Source organism: Tamandua tetradactyla, chromosome 3 (assembly GCF_023851605.1).
Source record: "Tamandua tetradactyla isolate mTamTet1 chromosome 3, mTamTet1.pri, whole genome shotgun sequence".
Taxonomy (NCBI): domain Eukaryota; kingdom Metazoa; phylum Chordata; class Mammalia; order Pilosa; family Myrmecophagidae; genus Tamandua; species Tamandua tetradactyla.
This window is the reverse complement of record NC_135329.1, coordinates 215,413,792-215,431,728: the sequence shown is the minus strand read 5'-3', so window position 1 is coordinate 215,431,728 and position 17,937 is coordinate 215,413,792. Positions and strand designations below refer to the sequence as shown.

At 50.8% G+C, this 17,937-nt stretch overlaps 1 protein-coding gene across 22 annotated transcripts in view; it reads left to right on the top strand.

Annotated features, from left to right (window-relative positions):
- The window catches only part of LRRFIP1 (LRR binding FLII interacting protein 1), a 142,581-nt gene that overhangs the window by 85,770 nt on the left and 38,874 nt on the right, over positions 1-17,937 (top strand). For 2 of the 22 annotated variants that reach the window (XM_077155576.1, XM_077155575.1), the window contains exon 7: positions 4,924-4,983. The exons of 16 other annotated variants lie outside the window; for them this stretch is intronic. In XM_077155576.1, the coding sequence (XP_077011691.1) occupies positions 4,924-4,983 (60 nt within the window). Of the gene's footprint in view, positions 1-2,047; positions 2,087-4,923; positions 4,984-7,773; positions 7,837-10,179; positions 10,258-15,039; positions 15,118-15,527; positions 17,736-17,937 lie in introns of those variants that run through there. 4 more of the 22 variants (XM_077155572.1, XM_077155573.1, XM_077155574.1 and 1 more) reach the window with 4 other exon arrangements.

Below are 17,937 nucleotides of genomic sequence, written 5' to 3'. Positions count from 1 at the left end.
CTGCATTTCACGTGAGGACACAGAGCTGAACGTGTGTTCTTAGTTGCTGTGACAATTAAGGCAAAGTCACTCCCAGACTTCATGTCTATGCACTAGAAGTGCAATTTAATTCAGTCCTTTTTCTTTCTGGCAATGAAAGGTGAAGCCAGCTCTGTCCTCCTCTGTCTGGTGGGACCAAAAAGCAGATGAGTGACAATTTGCCAGAAAGTCGCGAGTCAGATGTGAAGCAAATTAAGGAGCTGGCTTGATTTGTCTCCCGAGAGAGCGCAGGTTTGGAGACACAGTTAGTGACTCAACTCTCGAGCAAATGAGATTTACTTAACTAAAATAGCATAAACTAAACTCAATTTTCAGAATCTGTAGAGAAAGCCCAGGAATGACAAGCAGCGAGCAGACTGGGAGAACGCTGTGTCCTTAAAACCAGTGGAAGAAAATGCGCTCAAGGGAGAGGGGGGTGACCAAGTGAGGACAGGACGGAGAAGTGACGGTTGGACTTAGCATCGCCGAGCTCATCGGTGACCTCGACAGGAGGGTTTTTGATGGAGGTGGTGATAACAGAACCGAGTAAAATGGGTCAGGAGCTCAGGAGGGGAGAAAATGGAGACGTAATCCAAATCTCTGTAAAAGTGTATTAGCTGCAGATCTGTGGGCCTCCTGAAATCGCATGCAAGGTATTGCATGTGCTTACATTTTTCTGGGGAAAAAATTAATTTATTGCTTTCAATTCTTAGAGTGTCTCCTGACCTCAAAGAATTTAATATTCCTGCTCTACTCGTGTCAGGGTGACCTGCTAGCTTTCCTTTCATTTTCAATGATTTTATTGTTTTTTTTCTTTTTTGGTGCATCGTCTGGGAATCGAACCTGGGTCTCCTGCATGAAAGACAAGTGTTCTACCACTGAACCACCTGTGCGCCCCATTTTCAGTTATTTTAGCCAGAATAAGTTAAATTTCTTTGCTGAAGACCATTCTTTTTACCACCGTATCAAACGTACTTGTTTTTTGGTATAACATTTCATATAGGAGGGCCACAAATCAGGTGCTAAGTAAGAAAGGAGAAAGGGGAAAATGGGAAGTGTATGGGATTTTTTGTTCCCAGCCAGAGTAGTTTGCTAAAATGCCCTTCCCCATGAGGTGTTGCTCTAAGGAAATAACTCTCTTTAAAAAATCACAGCCCTTGGGGACTTGGGTCCTGGAGGTGAGTGACAAACCTCTCATCTGTACAGGCTCCGAGATGCGCGCAGAACGGTTCACAGGGTCACAGTGGTTTGTGACAAGGCCAGTGCCTCCAGCCCAGCCTGGTGGGCTGTGTGCTCGCCACATGCCGGCATGTGTAAACGCTGTCCTTGGCCAGTTGTCCTGACAGCCAGGTTGCCTCCTGGCCCCTGAATAGGGTACAGCTCACTCCCTCTCTGTGAGGGGTGATTTGGGGTTTCTATGTAGTTTAATATTCTAAAATCTTAAGTTTGTCAAGTTTTAAGATCATATTCCCTAACTTTCGTAAAACACAGACAGACCCTCTTTATTCAACTCAGTTGATGATAAGCCATTAAAAAATGGGGGAGGGCGGGCTGTGGTGGCTCAGTGGCAGAGTTCTCGCCTGTCGTGCCGGAGACCGGGGTTCAATTCCCGGTGACTGCCCAGGTTAAAAAAAGAAAAAATGGGGAGCTTTACTTTTCCTGGCGTTGTGTAGATGTTCCCTGCAGAAAATGCATCTATTGACCTTTACCCTAAAATATAAATAGAATATATTTTGTAGCGGAGGAAATAAGATTGCCCAAATTGTTTCAGATTTCATAGTTTGGAAGATTTTGTTCATTATTAGGATTTAAGGTAGATGTCACACTAATATAATTCTTTTTTTTTTTTTTTTATAAATATACATGAGACCCTAGAAACCATGAAAGAAATGTGGTTTTGTTGAGATGTTCAAGATGACCCTTTTCTGTTGCTGTTGTTTATGTTTTTCCTGTGTTATACTTAAGTTTTAAATTTATTTTGGGCCAATCTCTTTTCTGCTGTTTCTCTCTCCCACCCCTATTCTGACAGACGCAGCCTGACTTGGAGTTTGGGGGCGCATATGGCTGGGTGAGGGACAGATTAGCTCGCCCATGTGATGGTGTGGCTGACAGTAGCATGTGGTGATTTCACTAACCCAGCAGGCATTTGTCTGTGCTGCCTCCCTGTTTACCTGGGGACGTAGGGGCGGGGGGCAGGTGCACGGGGTCGAGGCCTCCTCCTGGGGGGCAGGTGCACGGGGGTGACGCCTCCTCCTGGGGGGCAGGTGCACGGGGGCGAGTCCTCTTTCTGGGGGGCAGGTGAACAGAGTGAGACCTTCTCCTTGGGGGCAGGTGCCTGGGGACTAGGCCTCCTCCTGGGGGCAGGTGCACGGGGATGAGGCCCTGGCCACAGGTAGTGGCGTCGCACGAGCATCCGGGCCCCGTGTGTGCCTGGGAACAGCACTTGTTTGCAGCACGTGGTGCCAGCAGCTGTGGAAGGCAAGATCAAAAATAGAGTTTCTTGCTTCCAAGGGACTTAAAACACATGAAGAATTCTCATAGCCTCTAAATTTCCTTTTAAAAAATTAAAGTTGTTTTGCCTATGAAAAATTATTTTTTTATTTCCTTTCCATTCAGAGTAATTGCCAGAAAGTGCTCTTTCGAGAACCCCAGTTACAGCCACAGAAAGGCAGGCTCAGAGTTAAGTTCAGGAATGACTATTCTTACATCTACCCGTGAGGGTTTCTGTGCCTTGTATTTCCTGAAAACCTGTAAACCTAAAGGAGGAAAAATGTGACCTTACCAGACAGTAAGTACAGGTGAGCATTAAAGTAGCTTGACATTTAAAATAGCCATAGCATACAGCTCTCCACGATAAGGACTTTATTTAAAAGCATTTTCTGCTTCTTTTGTCCTACTGCATTTCAGAACTTCAGAATTATCTGGCAGATTTCTGTCTGAAAAATGCGTTTTTGCCTTTAAGATTATAGTTAATAAAATGTGTCTGCACCTCGGGGCCTCCTGGAGAGGCTGCTGCTAGCTCCAGTGACCAGACATGCACTGAGAGCCCGGGGAGGCTACTAGCCCATGGGGACACAGGTGTTCCAGCCAGATTCAGGCCGCGCCAGTGAAGACGGCTCCGCCCGGGTAGGTGCAGAACTGCTCTTGGAAGTGGGGGGCCCAAACACACAGACACCTGTCATTAGATGCAGAAAGTGCTTTCCCCAGAACACCCCCGCGTAGCACTTCAGCAATTGCCCCGATAGGTGAGAGCCTTTCTGAGCAACTGCTCTGTTCATTAAGCTATTAAATTGATTAGCAGCAATCATTAGCCTTTTTATTTTAACCTCTGAAGTGCCTTTAAGGGCCAGTCCCTGGTGGACTGAATGTCTTTTTATTTTCAGTTTTCATTCTGCTTTAAAATTAAATTCAGTGCATCAAGGCTTGCACCCAGGACTTTTGATTCTGCCTTTCGTATTTTGTTCTCCATCTCACATGCCCCCTAAAGGTCCTTTAAAGGGGGCTTTTCGATGTGTGTTGAAACGTAGAGCTCTTACGTTATTAATCAAAACGGTTCACCATGACCAGTGATTAACTTCCATATTGTCACATGTGAAGTTCATTGACACGTTGCTAGCACTGCATGCCAGCTTGAGTATCGGGATAACTGATCTCTGTGGGGCATTTATTCTTGCATCTTATTTACCCGCTTTTAGGAAACAATGTCTTGTGAGTGTCAGTAGGGAGCTGGCCCTTATGCCTCGCCCGGCCTCTAGGCCTTTGCTGAAATGTGTGCCTGGGCCCCACCCCAGGCATGCAGGTCTCTGGGTCTGGGGTCCACAGTGGTGCAGATGGCGGGAGGCCCGGGCCCTCGAGTGAAAGTGAGTGCGTCTGCAGCTGTGCAGGAGGCAGTGTCGGGAGAAGAAGGCTGCCGAGCCTGGTGCAGGGACCCTGAGCGCTGACTCTGAAGCCCAGGGCGCCCGGCGTCACGTTTGCTTCAGCACACGCCTCCACCCCCGTGGGTGCTGCTCGGCCGCGGGAGTGCCCGTTTTAACCTCACGGAGTCCTCACAACGGCCTCGTGGGGGGACTCGTTTTGCACGAGAAAGCAGAGGTTCTAATTAACTGACAGCTGTCCCGAGGTCGCAGGACAGAGCAGGGGCTTGGACTCGTGTCCGCCATCACGTGGGGCGCGGCTGGCACCTCCTGGCTCGATGCCTGCTGGCTCAGGCCCTGCTGGGTTAAGCATTTTTGGAAAGCTTGTGCTTTGGCTTCGTGGGGACTCGGGCTGGGGGCTGACAAGAGAAGAGAGACGTACACATAATCTTTTTTTTCTGGAGGGCAAATTACAAAATCATTAAATATGCCATCCAGTTTCATTTGAGAAATGAGTCAGGTAGGAAAACTAGATGGATGAAAACAGTTATCATCCATGATAAACTTTCTCCCCCCGAGAAACTTATGCGTGTCGTTATAAATCAAAGGAAAGTATTTCTGAGTCTTCTGAGTACAGCTTCACAGTGGGCCGCGGTTCTCAAGGAATCACCTTGAACCAAGAGCTGCTGGCTCTGGTCGGACCGCAACCCCACTCCCCTGGCGGCCAGGCACCTCGGAGCTGGGACCCCAGGTGGACACGAGGGAGGCTCCTGCACCCTGCACGCGCACGGGGGGCTGGGCCTTCCTCCAGCCCCAGGTGCAGGCACGCGCCACCCAGGTACACCGACGCGGGGGCCGCCAGGCCGAGGCGGGGCAGGCGGGAAGCCCAGGGCACGCGGGGGCCGCCAGGGCTTGTCCTGCCCTGTCCTTACCGTTCAGCCTCCGCTGAGAAGCTCCATGTGTGCCTGGCTCTTTCTCCCCTGCTAATGTGTGCCTGTGTCTTTTGTTTGTTTACTGATGTCAGTTTTTCTTCTTTTCTTCCTTGAAACAGACAAATGGTTATGACGGAGAATTATATGGCTCAGAGTCTGTGAACAGGAGATCTGGCAGGGTTAGTAGAGTTAATTTTCATGGCACAAAATTCAGTTTGCTGCAGTGCTTTTAGAATATGTGGCAAATTCAGCTTCTTTGCCTTCTTTTCCTCACATGATGGAATGAAAGCTAATGTTTTCCCACTACTAACCATTCTTAGGACACTGGTATTCTAACACTGGTGTCAGTGTAAGGGACTGACATTGACATGAATATCTAACTTTAAAAAGAAGAGACCTAGAGTGGAAGAGGAGCATTTTCATTGTTTTGTCACCCAAGGTATATGTATATATGCATGTATATTAAGTGAATTCAGCTTTCAAATATTCTTAAATTTGACATTTTCACGGTTCTCCACAACTCTTATTTGGAATTGTGTTTACTGTAAAGACGTGTACTAGAGGCGGTGTTTTCCCAGAGAGGTAAAGAAAGAGAAGAGAATTGAATACTAGTGAGAAGCAGAGTGGTGCTCCATCCAGGGAGAGCAAAGAGAACGGAGCAGTTCAAGGGAGGGGGCAGGAGGGAGGCCTTTGCGTTTATCAGGAAGGAGGTCCCTGGTGATGTCAAAAAGCTGAATTGGATGCATTTAATTAACCTTCACGGCCTGCTACTGTACATTGAGTATCTAAAATCTTTTTTTCTTTTTAACGTTTTTATTCTATAATATAATATATATACAAAGCAAAGAAAGAAAAAAGTAATAGTTTTGAAAGCCCTCTTTAACAAGTTGTTGTAGAACAGATCCCGGAGTCTGTCATGGGCCACCATTCCATCTTCCTCTTCTTGCCATTTGCTTCATTTTTTTTCCTGTGGTAGTAAATGCTACCAGTTGGTAAAATACTATTTCATGTAACTTATCTCAGTCATGTGATAGGTCATAGTACATCATTAAATCATATCACATATCGTATATATTATACATAAACTTAAATTATATTTTCAGGCCTCAAAAGAGTCATCCTCCCCCCTGCCCCCTGCCCCAGCAGCCTGGCCTGGTCTGAGCTTTCTGAAACTGGCTGGTCTGGTTTTTACCTTCTTATCCTATAAAGAATTACATACAGTTCCAGGATTTTTCATTTTTTCTTCTAGCTGCTCCAAGACACTGGAGATTAACGGAAATATCAATATCAATATCCTGGAACTGTGACCCATACCAAACTTTAAAATCTGTTCTATAACTGCTTGTAAAAATGTACTTGGAAATTTATTGCTTTTTTGTATATATGTTATGTTTCACAATAAAAAAGCATTAAACAAAAAAAATTAAATTAAAAATTTTAAAAAGCATTAAAAATATAATTACATACACTTCATTATATTTCATCTAAGCTTTTCTCATCCCAGGCTGACAAATAGCTCCCAGTTTAAAAGTTGCGTCTTCCTATTTATTTTGCATTTTGCATTGCCCTCCTCTGGACTTTGTCCAGCTTGGTTGTGGCTGTCTTTGGGGCATATGGCTTGCCAGCTCGTCCCTGGCAGGTGTCACTGCGTAGCTAGTTCTGCCTCACCCGCGCCCAGCCTGTCCAGTGCCAGCATCGGAGGGCGGGAGCTGCCAGGGTCTCTCATGCTCCTGGCCAAGCAGTTTTATTGACTGGTTTAGAATTTTCTCCCCCTAAACACATCGTTTCACCATGATTGGTCACGGAGAATCATAGTTTAGAGTTGGAAGTTATTTTAGAAGTTCTTTAGGCCAACGTCTACCCAATATTACATTCTCTTCTAGGATATCCACCTGGGTAGCTACCACGTTTGCGACATTACAGGGTGACATCACGCTCCGTGATATGTATACGTCCATACGTCCGTGTATTTTAGTCTTTGATCTTTACAATGAAACAATTAAAATGTGCTTTCTGATTTAGTTAACAGTGAAGTAATGCCCTTGAAATTCAAATACAAGGGAACCTGCTTATAAAACTGTTCACCATAGAGTGAAATTGTGTGTATAACTGACATACAGTGATAACGATTGGAGACCCAAGCCGCCTGCATCCAGTGCAGAAACCTGTGAAGGAAGACCCTGGGGCAGAGAATTCCAGGAATGGTGCGAGGATGAGCTTGGAGAACGGACTGGAGAGGAATGAGACATTTTATAGATGTCTTTGTGGGAGGAATGAAAGGATAGATTGATGATGAGAGTTTAGAAATATCTATTTCCTTTCTAAGGAAATTCAAAGTCCCTCTTCCTAAAGGAGAGCTGCTTGATCATTTTGATGCCTGCTTATGCCGCCATCTGTGACTCACACGTCACCTCTCACCTCCAGATTCTCGGCTGGGTCCGATATTTGTAAGGAATACTTGTAAGACACCTCAGAGATGCCTGCAGGAAGGTGGCAGCGGGCACTGCCAGGCCCCACTCTCCTCCCTGAAGCTCTGAGAGTGAAACATGTCCCTCGGCTGTGCTGGGACTGGAGAAAGATGGAGAATTTTGCAATAAGTGGAATTTTAGCAAACTAACAAGTCGCCTAATAAGGGAAGTCAGATTCGGAGGTTATTTCGTGAGCTTTAGAAAGTAATGACATGTCATACTAGCAATATGAAATCGTAAAAAATAGCAATAGGTGAACCATGTGATGTCTGTGGGACATAAACATGAAAATATAAAATATAGCTTAGAATTCCAAATTAAGATTTTCCGCCGAGCTGACCAGGCCTTGACTATTTGGATAAATCAGTGTTCAGGCTGATTTCTTCGGGCTCTTAGTATTTGACTGCTTTTCTGTATTTGCCTCTTAAATGTTCAGATGACACATGTGGCACAGTAAGGAAGTGCCGACCACTCACGGATGTCTTCTTCTTGGGTACTCAGAATTCCAGCTTCAGCGGTGACAGCAGGTTTTCCAGTTGGTCGTCATCAAGAGGGGACAAGTTGGTTGGTTTCCATTTAAATCTTTCAAATCCTCTCTTCAGAAACTACAGGTTTTCTGGCATGCAATTTTGTCTGTGTGAATTCATCTATGCTTTTCTTTCTAATAGCTACTTTACATATTTCTATTTGGATGTATTTGGTTAAATTTCATTTTGTGGTTGCAACTAACACGAATTGTTTAATTCAGATTTATTCCACTATCCTGCGTTTGAACATGCCAGCCTGAGTATGAATTGTGGTAAATTGAACTGTTTTTGTGGCTATTTTGTAGTTAGAATTGATCCAAAGGGAAAATCGAGCCTTGAAGTGGGCTCTTTCCTTTTGAGTGTCTGGAAGCAGAACCACTTTGCAGGCTAAACGCAGACTTTGCAGCAGTTTCTCAGGACGTGGGCTAGATTTGGAATAAACAAAACAAAACAAGACCTCAAGTCAAAATTCAAAAGTCTACAGTCTTCCCACCCTTTAAGAATATGCATCGGTTTTGCTAGGCAAGTATTTCTAAGCTGAGAGCCTGACAGGTAAAGCTCGGGTTCTTGCTGAGGTTGGCATTCACCGAGCAACATCAGATTCTGGTTTGGGAGGGGCAGGCTCCGGTGGGCCCGGGACCACTGAGGGAAGAGGTGGGATGAGCCTTCGGGTAGCATCTGCTCTAGCACGGAAGACAGGGCCGCGTGGTTGCACAGTGGTAAACAGTGAGCAGGGCGCCGGGAGACACGGGGTGCAGCGAGGGGAGCCCCTGCAGAACATGGGGCCCTGCGAGCAGGGCAGGGGGGTTGAGAACGTCCTCGGAAAACTGGGGCTGGAGTCTGGCCCCTCCACGCCATGCCTGGACTGTCTGCCCTCCCCTGACCCCTCCATCTGAAATCATAAAATCAGATTTTTAAATTACTTCGCCTACTTCCTTACCCTTTCCTTAATCTAGCCTTTGAGCTCAGTAGAATGCTTCTTGAAGAAATCGCCCAGACCCCTTTCCAGCCCTGTCTCCCCATTTTCTTGGGGCTAGGGGCTGCCCATCCCCTCTGCACGGCCCTTTCTTCCTCTCCACGGTAACGGGTCACTGTGGAGAGGCTGCCGGCAGGCGGGTGGTCTGTCCCCCAGCCCCTGTAAGAGGCCCCAGCCCCACCCTAGGTGAACTCTGGATCTAGTATCGGCTGTGTGCACCAGAGCTCTGAAAAGGGGGTTGTGTCCTTGTTCCAGACGAGGTTTTATTATTGCAGGGAGCAGGTTCCCCTTGAGAAAACCGTGCCCACCTCCCCCCCACCCCACCCCCCCGGTTTCCTAAGCCCAGGTGCACGGACATAGAGACGGAGCCAGGGAGCTCACACACGGGACGGGAGGCAGGTGGCCAGGGGCGTCCTGGAGCCACCTCATTTGCCTTCCAGAGAGTTGCCCGCCCACTTCAGGTGGGGCCCCTGGAAGCATAAGGCTCCTCCCCAGAGACTGCTCCTGCTGCGGGGCTCCGACGTCTTAGTTCACCCGCCCCGTGGGAATCTCCCGATGGCCACCACGCCCCGTGGGTGCCACGCTGGTGCCCGCAGGCACACCTGCTGCTTCCCGAGCCTCCTGGGCCGCCGCCAGCGGAGCGTGTCCAACCGGCCGACCCGCCTTTCAGGTGGTGGGGGCCGAGCCCGGCCTGCCTCCCCCGCGGGCCCCCGGGGCCACACGCGCTCCAGCCACGGCTCGTCCGCGCGGGGCGTCCTGTCCAGCCCCTGCAGCAAGCGCCGGCATCTGTTTAACTATCAGAAAGCCGCGCCCTGTCCGCCCCGAACCTCCCGCGCCCTTGCGTGGGGCGCCCTCGAGGACCCCTCCATCTGCGCACAGCACTTCACTCGTTTATCTAGCAGCATTCCCCAGAAACGCGCACAGGCCTTCGAGCTCGAAACCACACCTGTGCAGTCGCCCGTCTTCGAGAACCCTGGACAAAGGGGACACACCTCTGACGAGACACGCCGTTTTAGCACACGGACTAGGGCTCATCTCCGCACCCCCCCCCCCCCCCGCCGCGGGCCAAACTCTCCCCCACCCCCACCCCCCCCCCCGCCAAACTCGCAGTCAGAACTCAGATTTACCAGGGCCTCCAAAACCCACGATGGCTTTGCTGATCAACTACAATTACTTACATCTAATTTTTTCTCTGTGTGGCCTAAAAACAGTATCTAATTTTGTCCCGTGGGACAATCTTTTTAACTAACTGGACTGTTTCCTTCTGATCGCTTTTCTCCCCTGTAAGTGCATGCCTACTGCCCTTCTGTCCTAAACGGCGGCATTTAAGACACTCATGTGCCTTTCAGGGAAAGGAAGCCATCGCCTTTCTCCTCCCCTCCCGCCCCTTTTCTCTGATTTCAGGGGCTCTCCGGCTCGGAGCTCGGGCTCCCCAGCAGCAGCCTTGCTTCCAGATCCTTGTCCGCCCAGGACAGAAACCGGGTGTGTCCTTTCCCTCTCCTTCCTCCTGTGCCTCACTTTACTCACTAATTAGATCAGCGAGGAAACTAACACCCCCGGGCACATCAGCCTCCACTCCGCCCTCTGCCCGAGAGCAGCGCTCCGTGGGTATTTGTTTTAATTGGCTTCACTCAATTGCTTAGTCATTTCTTGACCTTTTAAAAATGTATCAAGAATAACTTTAGGACCTAATATAGGAAAAAGGAACCGAAAAGGAAAGAGGCTCTGTTATATTTTCACAAGCTCAGGTTAAAAAAATTGCTCTCTTGGGCCTCTCCTCCTTTTCCAGCAATTGTTCCCCACTCGGGGTTGCATTTGTTGTTTGTTTTCCTCGTGAAAATGTGCGCTGGAAGCAATTTAGAAGCCTCTGGGTGTGATCCCAGGGCTCCCGCCTTGAGTGACGGGCGGCCTCCCGTCTGCTTCCTGCTTTCTCAGGCTGCGCAGTGGGGCCACCCGCGTGAGCGTGCACGGCTCACCTGCAGCGGGAGGCCCGCGGGGATGCGTGTGGTGGAGGCTGCGCTGTCCTCACGCTCCCTCTCGCTGGAGCGCACGGGCCCCTCCACGCGTGCCGGGATGGTCCCGCGGCCCTCGTGCCCTGCGCGCCCCCCACCTCACGCCCTTCCCCACTGCATGCCCCTCCCCACTGCGTGCCGCCTCGCGCGCCACCCCTACCATGTGCCCCTCTCCTCCGCATGACCCCTCACCCCGTGCCGCCCCACGCACCACCCCCACCGCGTGCCCCTCCTCTCCACGTGACCCCCCACCGCGTGCCGCCCCACGCGCCTTATTAACCTGGGAATGTGATGGCTGGGTCAGCCCCTGACCCCTCCGACGGGGCTGCCCGAAAGAAGCGGCCACGGAATGGACCTGGGTCCGAGACGCCCAGAACTTCACCTCGGTCAAGTTCACAGTCATCCCACGGTTAACCTTCCTGTGAATCCGCTTCTGCCAGTGACCCCACACACAGGCGCCAAGCTGCCTTTCCCGAGGCTCGGTGTTCTGGTGCTGTGCTGTTCCTTCTCCAGGGCTTTAAAATCCGCCCTTACCTTTGTCCTCCACCCCCTGCGCAGTGCTGCCGGGCCTCGGGGGCTCCACGTGCGCCCTGCAGCTCCCTGCCCCCTGCTACTGCTCCCTGCCTCCTGCTACTCCTCTGCCCCACTCCCCCCGTCCCCCCGCCTTTGCGCTCCTCTGTGCTTATGCATCTCTGCCTGAGGGGCCCTCTCCCTCCCATGGGGGCACCAGGGGCCTGCCACCCCCTCGGCCAGTCCCGACCGCTGCCAGGAGCTCGCAGGCCGAGGTGCCAGGCAGGAGCAGCTGCCGTTTCCCTGGGGGCAGAAGGGGAGAGGGCCACTCAAGCAAGCTTGACAGACCTTAACACAGCCTAGCCGTTTTAGATGTCACTCTGGAAATTTGAGGTTTTAAATACAGATATTTACGCTGTGCAGGAAGCTCATGCATTCAGAAGTGCAATTCTGATACCTATCTGAAGCTCTTTCATATTGCACACTTATGAACTAGACGTACAACTGGCAGAGAAAACCAGGGAAAGTAGACAAAATTAAAGTTCCTTTAAACATGGACAAAGCTTGACATCGCCATCTGGGGTGTTGTACTCTCCTGTTTGCTGTGATCAAGCAGGTTGGATCTTCAGGTTAATCCAGCATTCTGTTTTCTACTGAACAATGTTTAAACAAATGTAGAATAGGCAATGTTGAGACCATAATTAACAAAATGTAATAATTTATTCCAAAGCCATCTCATAGTAAATTTTTTTGAACAGCAAGAATAAGCATGCTGTGACAGAATTCAAGATATTTTATTATCTGCTTGTTTTAAATCTGCATTCTTGAGTTTTTACTTCACAAGGAATATTTTTCAGAATACTAAATTTGAACTCGCTCTTGGAGATTGAATTGCATGCCCAGTGACAGCAACTCTAACGTCCCTCGCCTCTGCACTTTCCTGGCTCTGCCCCACAGAGTCATGTAATTTTACAATTTATTATGGTTTTTTTCCCAACCATCATGAGTATTTGGGAATTCTTGCTAAATAAAGTAATTGAACCTGCAGTTTTCTTTAGGATGTAATTTTTGTGAATATCAAATTTACCAACTGAGTTAACATAGCATCAGGTTTTGTTGACATTGACTTAAACATTAATTTCCATATTGCATGGATTTTTTTAACAGAGTGGAGTCCGCTCGGTCAAGTATTTTCCCCAGTTCTTAAGTATTTGTGTAGGTCGTTGAAAAGCTCCAACTGTGCCTACTGGATGAAACAGCCCTGGCCTGTAATATGATTGGTAAAGTGCAACTAGAAGATTTTCTTTTATCAGGAAAGGGGCCGCACATTCTAATTTTTGAAGAGAAAGGACCTTTTCCCAGGCGGGAGGTGGCGTCTGGTGACCTGGGTGGAGCTGCTTGTGGCCGGCAGAGCCTGTGTCTCACAGTAGAGGGGCCGAGGCTCTAATTTTTGGCACTCAGGAGCAGTTACTCAGCCCGGCTAATGCTCTCTCTTTTTTTAATGGTCAGTTTTATTGAGATACATTCACGCACCGCACAGTGCATCAGAAGCCCACACTCCTTGGCTCGCCGAATCTTGTTGCTCTTTTGTGCAGCAGTTATTTCTGGTTCTCAGTGTCCCCTGGGAGTTGCCTGGGAGTGCTGGCTTTAGCAGAGTTAAGGAAATAAAAGGTCTCGTCCCTTCAGCACAAATGCTGGAGATGGGGGACCACATCCCGGGTGGGAAGCCGGGCCCAGGAGAGTCCAGGCTGCCAGGCCCCTTCTTGGAGACTTGTCCACCCCCCTCCACCTTGAGACCCGAGCCGCCCCCTCTCCACAGCTTCCTTTGGCCCTCGTTTCAGACACTGTGTGTGTTTAGGCCAAGATTAAGCAGCTGGGCGTGCGTTTATTTTTTAATGTGCAAGGATTTCACCTGAAAACCTTTGTGTTGTAAACCTTCCCAATGGCTATATGTGAAATGACCTTTCAGTCGTTGTGACGATCCGGGACAGCCCGCATCACCCGCAGTGTCGTCTGGTCCAGGGGCCAAGAAAGCCCCCCCAATGGTGGTCACCTCTGTCATCCTGCCCCCGCAATCCCCAGCACCACCGCATGTCCTGTGTCCTTGCTTCATGTTGCGGATGACAGATGTGAAGCCGGGACAGGGCTGGGGACTTTGCGGAGGCCACGGAGCCGACAGGACCGGGCCAGGCCTCCTCTGGCCTCTTGCCCTTGTATTCGCACTGTGTCGGCAGCAGCGACCCCGGGCTCAAGCCGCACCCCAGGGAGGTGGGCACTCGTTCGCCCTTCTCTGAGCAAGCGAGTGAGGGTGGGGGGCCAGGGGTCGGGGGCTGCGTGTGCCCAAGGAGCCAGGGGGCGGGGCTGGCGGCCAGCTCTGCTGCAGCAGTCCGTGGAGTCTCGGCCCGGTCCCCGGGGACCTGGAACACTGCAGGATTTGCTTGCAGGGGGACGTTTCCCTCCCTCTCAGATCCGTAAAACCAAAGGGGAAATTCCTCTCCCCAAAGCACTAGTGGGAGGAGTTTTCGCTCTGTGCAATAAAGGCGAAAGGCCAGGCTGGTGTTGCTGACTGATGCGTGGCCCTCTGTCGGGCCGCGGCGTCAGCAGCCACCCCGCTGTGCGTCTGGCACGCTCGCCCGTGTGAGTGTGTCAGTCAGGAGTGAGTGTGGCTCGCGGGGTGGGTTGGGGACACTGGTGTCTTGACCACGGCCCTGAAAATCCTCACATGCAGCTGTCTGAGGACTAGCGATGGTTTAAGCTGGAATTGTGTATTTGTTCAACAAGTATTTCTTGAGCACCTGGTCTGGGCACTAGGGACCCAGTGGCGGACAGAGGGACACAGACGAGTCTGGCCGTGCGGCTGGGACAAGGCATTCCAGGAGAGAAGGTGACACCTGCAGGCCATGGCGCCTTCTGTCCGCAGGTCCCCGCAGGGCTCAGGCCAGTGGCCGTGACCGCTGAGTGCCTGGGGCTCGCTGCGGGGGTGTGCAGGTCCCCGAGAGCAGGTTCTTCGGCCCTTCCTCAGGAAAAGGCAGCCTGCCCTTGACACCTGACCCAGTGACATGCAGAGTCTGCCCAGCCACTCTTCTCAAGAAGTAAATAAGATTTTTTTTAATAATGTGAAAATGTATCTAAGACTAGAACAAAGGTGAATGTAAATCAGAGTTTAGAGGGTATGGCTTCTTGATACATTGCTGTGGAAAGGTGGTGTGAGTGGATGGGACCTGTGTTCACACCTGTAGACGACCAGGTGGGAGGTCACCTAGCATTTTAAAAATGCATAGTTTTGTATTAACTCCAAATGTGATTTGGTTCCACTTGCAAAAGAGCTTAGAGAAACCACATGCTCCATTGCTGAAAAAGCCAAACACTTGCCCTAACCTTGGGCTCCTGTGCTGGAAGGCAGCCTCACCTCCTCTCCCAGGGCAGCTGGTTTCACCTTTCTGAGGTCATTTGCTGTGTAAACTCATCCAAATTGAGCACTTACCTTCCTGTTAACTCTAAGACTTCTGTGTCCTCTGGAGTGACAAGTAAAGCTTTCCTCTTGGCGGGCGTTGATGTGAACCTGGGCCAGGTGTGACCTTCTTCTCCAGGTGGGGTGGGGGCCCTTAACTGTGCCTCCTGTTTCTCCCTGCGACGCACGTGGCTGGTCCCCGCAGCTGACAGGTGCGTGTCCGGTCTCTCTGCTCTCCTGGCCTCTTTGCTGACCTGTTCTTTTGTTTCTACCTGCGTGTCCTGGTGGCAGCTCTCGGAGTACAGCGGCCACCTCCACTCCAGCTCCCGGGCCTCCTCCAGGGCCAGCTCAGCGCGGGCCAGCCCAGTGGTGAGTGCCTCCTGTCCCTCCCGCCCGTGCCTCCTGTCCCTCCCGCCCGTGCCTCCTGTCCCTCCCGCCCGTGCCTCCTGTCCCTCCCCCTGTCGCTCTCACCCATACCTCCTGTCCCTCCCGCCCGTGCCTCCTGTCCCTCCTGTCCCTCCCGCCCATGCCTCCTGTCCCTCCCGCCCGTGCCTCCTCCTGTCGCTCTCACCCATACCTCCTGTCCCTCCCGCCCGTGCCTCCTGTCCCTCCCGCCCCTGCCTCCTGTCCCTCCCGCCCCTGCCTCCTGTCCCTCCCGCCCGTGCCTCCTCCTGTCGCTCTCACCCATACCTCCTGTCCCTCCTGCCCCTGCCTCCTGCTGTCTGCCCTCCTGCCTTGCTCCCGCTGTCTACTTCTCGGCTTAAAAGACCCCACCACTGCCTGCAGCAGCCTGACAGCGGGATGAGGCCAGAAAGGCTCCCCTGCCCTCGTTCAGTGCAGGTGAAAATGCAGTCGGGACGCATAGTTCTGAGTGTACAACACCACCATTCAGTGAGGTCCCTGGGGTTGCACTGCGTAGTCGCATAAGGAGCCGTTAGCAGTCCGTAGAGTTAGACGGGATCTTAGTGGGAGGAGGGAAACTGTGCAGGGAGGGGGGGCACGATGGCAGTTCCGTGCATGTATGTGCTGGTCTTATGATTAAAACATGTAAAGGCTTTAATTTTAATGTCTCGTTTGAAATAGGATTGCTACTGGACCCAGGCAGTTGTTATGATAAAACGCCAGCCTTAAAGTGCCATCGCATTCCAGGTCCTTCTCCATTCGTCCATTATCCTGTCGGTTCTCAAGTGGTTCCAGATACATAAAATCCAGCACCGTACTCCTGTTTGTCACTCAGCACAGGCCGAGTTTTACTTCTGAAAATGAGGCTCCTTTCATTGTGTGGTCTCATGATCGTGCGTTTTCCCCAGCCTGGGTGGAATGTAGACGGAAGTTTGACTAAGGACCCTGCTGGGCGGTTTTGGCCTTTGGGGGTCGGGCTGGCGGTCTGGCAATGACAGGGAGACGTGGAGAGGCTGGAGCAGGATCCCCCCCCCCACACTGCAACCCCCCTGGTGAAGCCAGGATCGCGGGGTACGCGGATGGCTGATTTCCTGTCCTGTGCCTCCGTCTGTCCAGGCAGGAGGAGGCTAGGGGTTCTCCGCTTCCTCAGCACCTGAGCTTTAGGAAGCCTCCCGCCTCCCAAAACGTCGTGGGGCCGCCGCTGTCACCTGTGCAGGCGGGATGACTGCCGGACCTCGGGGCACGGATACCTGTGCCCGTTCCAGTGAGGAAGCCAAGCGAGGTGGTATTTGCTCCAGGGCTCTAGAGAGTGGAAAGAATGAGGAAGCATGGATGAACTTTCATTTAGAGCTGATTTTTCTCTCTGCACCATCTCTACTTAAAAACATTGCCCAAATTTTCACATTCTGAGACTACGATGTACCCCATAGCAAAAGCTTTTTTTTTTTTTTAATTAACTATAAAAAGAGCAGGCTATGGTTGTACGTTTTTTTTTTTTTTCCTTCTTCCTTATTTAGTGTTTTTCAAACCAACAAAGCAATAAACGTTTCTGGCAACGGGTGAAACTTTCCAGAACAGATATGTCTTAAAGGCACAGGCTCTCGTCCCCCAGCCCCTCAAACCGCTCTTTAGTGATCTGGTATATATTCTTTCTCTTAAGAAATAGTCAATAAAATGTTTGGGTGGAGGCCTTCTGTTATGAGTAGAGGTGTCTTTGTACGTGAATGTACAGGTTTTTGGCCCTTCATTTATTTATATAGAGCATGTCTCTGGTGCTGAGCGGGCAGGAAGCTGCCTGTTAAACCTCAGAGAGAGACACAGGCTCCGCAGCACTTGACAGCGTGTTCAACCGGACCTTCCCTCCCCACAGGTCCGATTATTCCCCATGTTTTCCTCTCATTAACATTTGTTCTGTAAACAAGCATTCTGGTTGGAAAGTGAGCCCCTTGGGTTCCGAGATACAATGAATTGATTAAACTCATCAATCAAATTAGGTGCTAGACAGTTACCTTTGCCTTAATAATTTGAGATTTGAATTTGAAAAATACATCAGGGATATTTTAATCCCTGGAGAGAAGAGATAATTTGAAAATTCTAAAATTGTCCTCAACTCATAACATCCACCCAGGGCCGGGCAGTGATGGAAAGGTCAGAGGCTGCCCCAGGGTCCCCGATTCTCTAGTTAGGCCGACATGCTGTGCACATCCAAGAGTTAATAACCCTGTATGAACTTGTTTGCAAATACCAAATCCATGTGTCAGCAAATAGCAGGGGTGTGGAGAGGGCATCGCCTCTTTGGGGTGTAACTGCTGCGTGGAGCCAGGGAAGGGACACGAGGAAAGAGGCGTGTAGCAGCGAGGCTGTCTGGAAAGCTTGCCTGGGACATGAGGCCCCTGGACCCCTTGGAGGGTGAACAGGCTGGGGCCAAGTGGACAGGAGAGGGCTGTGGGCACGGTGCCCCAGGGCCTGAGGACCCCACTCCAACCCCCAGGAGCCTGTAGCTTCCTCACCTCCCCTAAAGGCAATGAGGTGGTCAGAAGAGAATGCCAAGTCCATGCCGAAAAAACCAGCCTGCGCCTGTCCAGGTGGGTGAAGCTGGAATGTGGTGTGGGGGTACCTACCCAGACCGGGGGTGCTTTCGTACAGGCAGATTCCAGGCCATGGGTTGGCTTCATCCCTGGGAATTTATGAGCACACGGGTTTTGAGGCTAAGAAAAGTTCAAATTAAGTTGTCGTCATGGCAGTGCTGTCTTCCCAAAGAGGAGTTGTGGGGTCAGGTTGGTCGTG